At 35.6% G+C, this 7,444-nt stretch overlaps 1 protein-coding gene across 1 annotated transcript; it reads right to left on the bottom strand.

Moving 5' to 3' along the window:
* Window positions 1–2,243: 2,243 nt before the first annotated feature.
* On the bottom strand, window positions 2,244–3,059 carry LOC103413837 (protein MIZU-KUSSEI 1-like). The gene has a single exon (XM_008352278.4). The coding sequence runs from the start codon at window positions 3,012–3,014 to the stop codon at window positions 2,244–2,246; it is 771 nt and encodes a 256-aa protein (XP_008350500.1). The 5' UTR covers window positions 3,015–3,059.
* Between the last annotated feature and the right edge of the window lie 4,385 nt (window positions 3,060–7,444).

Here is a 7,444-nt window from a genome sequence, read left to right as displayed (position 1 = left end):
GTCAAGCATGGAGTTAAACTCCAACTTATTAAATTGTTGATTATCCAAAGTTATAACTATTTCAGTTACCTATATTTTCAATTTCTTGAGTCTCAACTTTTGGGTTGTCAAGGGAGATCTTCTTCAACAAGATTCTCAACAAGCAAAATTACTTGTTTTTTCTCTTCTATCTTGACCTCCACCGTTTCTTGGCATAATGAATTATCAGTGTCCATCACTTTAGCTTCTTTTCTAATGATTGCTTGACTCCTTTCCAAATACAATTTCTATAAATCGGAAGAAAGAATTGCTTAACAATAAGTCGGTTCAACCGACACCAGAAAGCCTTCAATGCAATCATTTTCCAGAAAAATAAGAATATCTTCAAGATCAACTTGATGAGGTCAGGGCCGGGCCAGGCCCAGTGCAAGCAGGGCAACCGTCCGGGGCCCAAAAAAATTAGGGGCACCAAAATTATTAGGGTGGTATATTTATATATGTTTTTATAAAAGTATATATTTATAAAATTTGGTTCAAAGATATAGAAATTTAATTAGAAGTGGCGGTTTGTCATTTGAAAATAATGAGGAGGTATTGGGTTCAAAACACCATGTGTGTTTATTTACTTTCCATTTTTTACAAATTTCTTTTCATAAGAGTATAAATTTATAAAATTTGGTTAAAGGATCAAGAAGTTTAATTTTAAACAATGATTTTTTATGTTTAAAATTAACAAGAGGTCCTAAGTTCGAAATGCTATGTGCATGTTTATTCTTTTCAATTTTTATAAATTTTTGTTTGGTTGTTAATTTATTTTTAGTTACTATCTAGTAGCTATGTGGGTTGTTATTTTTAAATATTCGTTTTAATTCAAGTCTAATCTTCAACAAAGAATAATACGTAGACCAAATTTGCAAATTATATGACGTGTTATCAAAATGTTTAATTTAGTACCCATTCATTGATAATACATATCAATTAAAGACTCGACAACATCATTATTTTTTAGTCCCATATTGACAAGGTTAGTAAATAAGAAAAAAAACACCTCACGATTTATTCAAAAACACATTCAAAGTTCAGATGGAAAACAAAACTCATCATCTATCTACTTGTAAGCCCGAAGTTTTTTTGTTTCCATCTCTCAATACAAAATAAAGTAGTCTTTTTGTGTTTCTAAATTATTGAGTTTGAAGTGTTTTTCTAAATATAATTTTATCGATATCTTACGTGTGAAAATAAATAATTTTCTTACATGAAGTTAGGGCACTTTTTTTTACGTCTCCCCGGGCCTAAAAAATCTCTGGACTGGCCCTGGATGAGGTTGGCTATGGGCGAATCCATAATGTGTTCCCCTTCAATATTTGGTACTCCCTTACGAACAACGTGGCTTAGGATTTTGCTTCTCCCATGATCGATTGCCATTCGTTAAAGACAAATCCATGTTCTGATACCAATTGACTCGTCACAAGAGTAGTCAATGGGATACAAACGTAAACCCAAGAATTAGAAGGCTGAAATCCACCAGTTTAAAGAGAAAATCTCAAAGGTTTTTATTTTTTTATTAATTCATGAATGATGATTATATAGAAGCCATAAGCCTTACATAGACTTAATCCAACCCTGAAATGTTTTTTTTTTAATTTTATTAATTCATGAGTGATGATTATATAGAAGCCGTAAGCCTTACATAGACTCAATCCAACCCTAGAAAAGTTGAGGAGAGTATTAGGGAATGGAAAATAAGTAAATCAAACGTAAAACAAAAAGTCCGATTTTTATTACAAACTTCAAAATGCAATTTTCGAAGTCTAAACCATCGTTTTTGGCTTTAAACATGATGGGCTTGTTCTGCTTGCAATTCTCTTCAAAACAACATATTATACACTCAATTCTGGCATCAAAATATTATTGCTACATTTTTTTGCCGCGGTATCAATTTAATCTAATATTCCCAACTTTAATTCTTTTGTTCCAGAATCTGAGAAATGATCTGAAATTCATCACGATTAATCTGTTGATCACCTCTGAGATGATACACATTGTACAGTTGATACTGTCGGATTCGGCTAAGCTAGCCCTAAACAAAAACTAATCAATCTGCACAAAAACATAATTATTATCCCCCTCTAAAGAAAACACCTAGTTTTCAAGTTCCCACTTCAGCAGTTGATTCAAATTTCAAAAGAAAGAAAACTGTGGTATTTGAATCTTTGCTCACGGAGTTAAATACAACTGTGTTCTTTGAGTCTTTGCTCACAGATTCAAGAGTGCCTGGACCGGAGCAGGAAGACACTGAGTTCTTGACTCGGACACTGATCCGGGTTAATCAGATGAAACGACTCCGAGTCAGCGCTTCCCACCACGTGATCGTAATTCGCCCTCATGTACATCACCTCCTGATGCGACTCCGCCTCCGACCCAAGCGCGAACCCAGCCGGCATTACCCCGGCTCCGACCGTCATCGACTGCATCAGCTTCAGCATCAATTTCACCTTCTCGCTCGCTTTTCTTCTCGCCGCGAACCCGAATTTGCGGCCGTTGATGTGAACGGTCCAAATGGGAACGGTCAGGAGCGAGCAATCAATGAGCTGGGGCCGGTCCGACTCGTTGCACTCGAGTGTCACGCGGACGAGCCCCAATTGCATCTCGTTGACGAGCTGGTGGGTCGAGACCGAGAGCTCGAGGAGGAGGGTGGGTTTGGTGGAGCGGCGGTCGTGCTGGATGCACAACCACACGTGCCCGCGGCGGTGGCCGAAGATTGTGCCGATGACCATGGATTTCGAGGGGCGGGGCTGCTGGGGCAGAACCACCGAGACGACTTCGTTTTGGGGGGTGGGCGAGGTGGAAGATTGGGAATCTTGGTCCTGGGGATCTAGGGCTTTGGCGGCGGCGGCGTTGATGTCGTCCAGGTCGTTGCGCAAGGAGGTGCTGAGGCGTTTCTTGGGGGCGGCGGTGGCGGAGCGGGTGGATTTCGCGGAGGTAGGGGAGAAGCAGGGGAGAAGAAATCGATGGAGGGCGTTGATCTTGGTCATGGTTTTTGGATAATTCGATCGGATTCTTGCGAGTTGGGGCTTTAGGGTTTCGAATTCCAAACGTTGAGAGGTTGATTCTTTTGGGTTTTAGGAATTTGAGAGGAAGGGGTCTCCGAGAGGTTTTGGGAGTCTGGTGGTTTACGGTGGGTGCAGAGAGAGATATATTTATATACGGAGACTGCGCGGGAAAAGTATAGAAGTGCTAATAGCCGTTGCAAGCGAAGCCTTGCAGAAACATGACACGTAGCCTAGCCAGCCTTTCGCCTCTTGTAACTAAGGAAATATGTGCCGTCAAGTTCAGTTGGTTAGGGTAGTGTACAACTTCCATTGCACTCGATTCTGGATTTACGTCTTTGTGCATTGGAACAATTAGATGTCGTATTGCCACAAATGTTAAGGTTTCGACATTTTTGGTTGGGGATTTAATTTTTAACAACTGGATCTTTGTTTGTAATTTCATTATTAACTTTTTTGACGAAAATGTCACGAGCGGCATGTGCGTCCGACAATTTTATTTGGAGGAACAATAATTTTCATTGGTTTAATCAGGTCTCGTAGTTTGACTTGGATTTTAATTTATTCTCCATAATTTCATTGTTTCAATTAGGTCTCATAGTAACAATTAGTTGCAACTTTTTATTTAATATAAGTGATAGTAGAAGAGGGCGAAATCCAACCCGAGACATCAAATACAAAAATTATATTTTTTTGGATGAACTGCCAATTTAGTCATTGAATTATCATCTTAGTGAAAATTAGGTTTTTAAATAATTTTGTTTTGAAAAAAAATCAGTCCTTGAATTGTAAAAATCTGTCAAATTACATCCCTAATATTATATTTGAAGCTACTACATTAAATTTTCCGTCAAGTTAAGTCTCGTTACTTGCATGTGATACACATTGGAGGGTAGATTGATAGTTTTTCATAAAGAAATAGTGTATGGAGTTAACATTAGAGGGTAAATTAGACGTTAGATTCGCAACCTATATGAAATGTTAAGGGCTTAAGTTGATGAAAAATTGGAGGCGAGAAAATAACGATATTACACTCTATAAGTTGACAAAAAATTAGATAAAATAGCTTTGGACATAATAGTAAGGATGAAATTAGTATTTTTTTTAATGAATTTAGGGACTTATTTTACTAAAAAAATAATTCAGGGACCTAATTATCACTGAAATGATAGTTCAGGAACTAAATCGGCACTTCATCCTATATTTTTAACTAATTGACCTACACGATTCTTAGAGCATTTTCATAAGGATTCAACGTGATCATGGAGTGCCGGCTGTCGACTACCTGACGCCCTCCCCCTCCTCCTTTATCCGGGCTTGGGACCGGCCATGTAAGACATAGGCGGAGTTAATTGACCTACACGATTCTTAGAGCATTTTCATAAGGATTCGACGACGATTCTTAGAGCATCTCCAAAGAAAATGTCAATTTTAAATTTGACATCTTTAAAAGTGTAGTTAAATTAGTATAATAGTTTAGGTAACTATTATGAATAGTTTTAATAAATAAACATAAATCAAGAGAATGCATTTTAATCAGGGCCGATCCAGAGATTTTTGAGGCCCGGGGCAATGCCAAAAAATGTGCCCTAACTTCATATAAGAAAATTATTTATTTCACGCGTAAGACATCGATAAATTTATACTTAGAAAAACAGTTCAAACTCAATAATTTAGAAACACAGAAAGACTAATTAATTTTGAATCGAGAGAAGGAAACCAAAAAATTCCGAGCATACAAGTAGACAGACGATACCGTGGCAGTCATCGTTTGCCTCGCAGTTATACCTTGTGTTACACTCAATAGGGTTGGTCCAGAGAATTTTGAGGCCGGCGTGACGCCAAAAAATGTGCCCTAACTTCATATAAAAAAATTATTTATTTTCACATGTAAGACATCGATAAAATTATACTTAGAAAAGCAATTCAAACTCAATAATAAACACAGAAAGACTAATTTATTTTGTATCCAGAGAAGGAAACAAAAAAACTCCGAGCTTACATGTAGATAGACAATGAGTTTTGTTTTCCATCTGAACTTTTAAAGTGTTTTTGTATAAATCGTGAGGTGTTTTTTCCTTTTTACTAAACCTTGTCAATATGAGACTAAAAAGATAATGATGTTTTTGAGTCTTTAATTAATATGTATAATTAATGAATTGGCACTAAATTAAACATTTTGATGACACGTCATATGATTTGCAAATTTGCTCTACGTATTACTCTTTATAGAAGATTAGACTTGAATTCAAACGAATATTTAAAAATAGCAACCCACATAGCTAATAGCTAGTAACTAAAAATAAATTATCCAAACAAATATTCATAAAAATTGAAAAGAATAAACATGCATATAGCATTTCGAACTTAGGAAATCTTGTTTGTCACACCCCGGGCACAATGGCGAAAGAGTGTTAGAAGGCCCAGAGATTGTGGATGAGACTACTCAAAATATTCAGGTGATTAAGTCTAACCTGAAAGCGGCCCACGATCGGGGCGTGTCATTGTTAATTTTAAACAACAAAAACCATTGCTTCTAATTAAACTTCTTGATCATTTAACCAACTTTGATAAATTTATACTCTTATGAAAAGAAATCTGTAAAAAATTAAAAATAAATATGCACATGTAGTGTTTTGAATCCAAGACCTCTTCATTATTATCAAATGACAAGACCACCACTTCTGATTAAATTTCTTTGTCATTAAACCAAATTTTATAAATTTATACTCTTATAAAAACATATATAAATATACCACCCTAATAATTTTGGTGCCCTGAATTTTTTTGGGCCCTGGACAGTTGCCCTGCCTGCATTAGGCATGGGTCGGGCCTGATTTTAATAATCAATTAGTAAAATACTAGCAAAAATTGCCCGCGCGATGCTGCAGGTTCCAAATGCAACCAATTCTTGCAATCAGTAAATATGGTTGAGAAGTTGTCAATAGTAAAAAAAACATGTTGGCCAGAATAGTCAAATTTTATTAATTTACTCCAACTGATTTCAACTTCTCTAAAAGGTTTGTTTCTAGACTCTTACATATCACCCAATACTTTTTTTTGTTAAATGGCCCTAAACTCTGTAAAAAAAATTAGGCAACTCTAATTAACAATTGCTAATCAAACTGTAAAAACAACATAGTGAGCTTCAACTGTTTTAAAAAATCTGAATCAATAGATTCAAAGGTCTTGATATGCATTATTGTTCAAACATCTGAATCAATAGATTCAAAGGTCTTTGATATGCATTATTAACCAAAGGCATCCATTACATTTTAATAAATATTTCCCTAATGGACTGCAATGCAGATACAATTTGAAAGATCAAATTCAAACATTGGAGCACTCAAGCACTCAAGCAATTTAGATAATGCTTGAAAGGTGAAATTCACACACTAAAACCACTTTGCAACAGATTCACATGAGTCGCAGTAGGAACTTACTAACCAAAACTTTACCACAGCCAACCGCTAGGTCCTCTCCATTAGTTAGGTAGATTTTACGTAGCTGCATTGACAATGAAATAAGGGAAATAAATCAGTAATCTTAATTTTTTTAAGGAACTCAAAACTATTTCCCAACTTGCTTGTTTTCCTTGCATTAAAAATTATAAGCACAGAGGGGAATGGATATGTCCCAACAAATAATGCAAAAATCAACAATAAAGATTTTTAAATAAATTTTGTGGTTAATGTGTATAGCAAATGCATTAGAAAATCAAATCTTGAATATAATACAGCGAACATGGCTCTATGAGTAGCCCACCTCAAGCACGATGGAACTCTGATGTGATTGTCGCATCATGCCACCCATAGAAAATACCAATTGATAAAGAGTCAATATTTGAGAAGTTTATCTCACAATTATTTGATTTAAACCGATTCTTTTCATATGGTTCATCACATAAGGGGTTTCTGAGTAATCCAAGCAATTAAGCTACTGGCAGGATTTGGAGATAAATCTCAAAACGGTTTGCAATTCAATGACAACTGAAGGGGCTTAAAGGGAAGTAGTGGTACTGGTGATATTAGGATACAATAATAAAAAAAAGCATTGAAATGCTTAGCTTTTTGTTTAACACACTTTTTTTCTTTAGAGAAGAGAGGCAGGGGAAATCAATAGGAACAGTCTGATAGGTTCTAAGTTTTAAACATACATACATACATACATATATATATATATATATATATATATTATATACACACACACACACACACACACACACACATACCGATATTCATTGACCATAAAGTATTACATGCAACTCAAAAACTAAAATAAGAGACTTGGTGGAAAACCCGAAATCCCTCACCCAAAAAACTCAATGCGCAATTAGATCATCAAGCTTCATGTCATATTGTTTTTCGTTTAAGAAAACCTTTTTCCAGTTCAAGTAATACCAATTTAAGTTTAAA

Source organism: Malus domestica, chromosome 12, assembly GCF_042453785.1.
Source record: "Malus domestica chromosome 12, GDT2T_hap1".
NCBI lineage: Eukaryota > Viridiplantae > Streptophyta > Magnoliopsida > Rosales > Rosaceae > Malus > Malus domestica.
The sequence above is the reverse complement of the archived record's forward strand: the minus strand, read 5'-3'. Positions and strand labels throughout refer to the sequence as shown.

What these genes read in the sequence shown, in the direction of transcription:
- LOC103413837 (XM_008352278.4), bottom strand. Translation starts at nt 3,014, where the DNA reads ATGACCAAGATCAACGCCCTCCATCGATTTCTTCTCCCCTGCTTCTCC.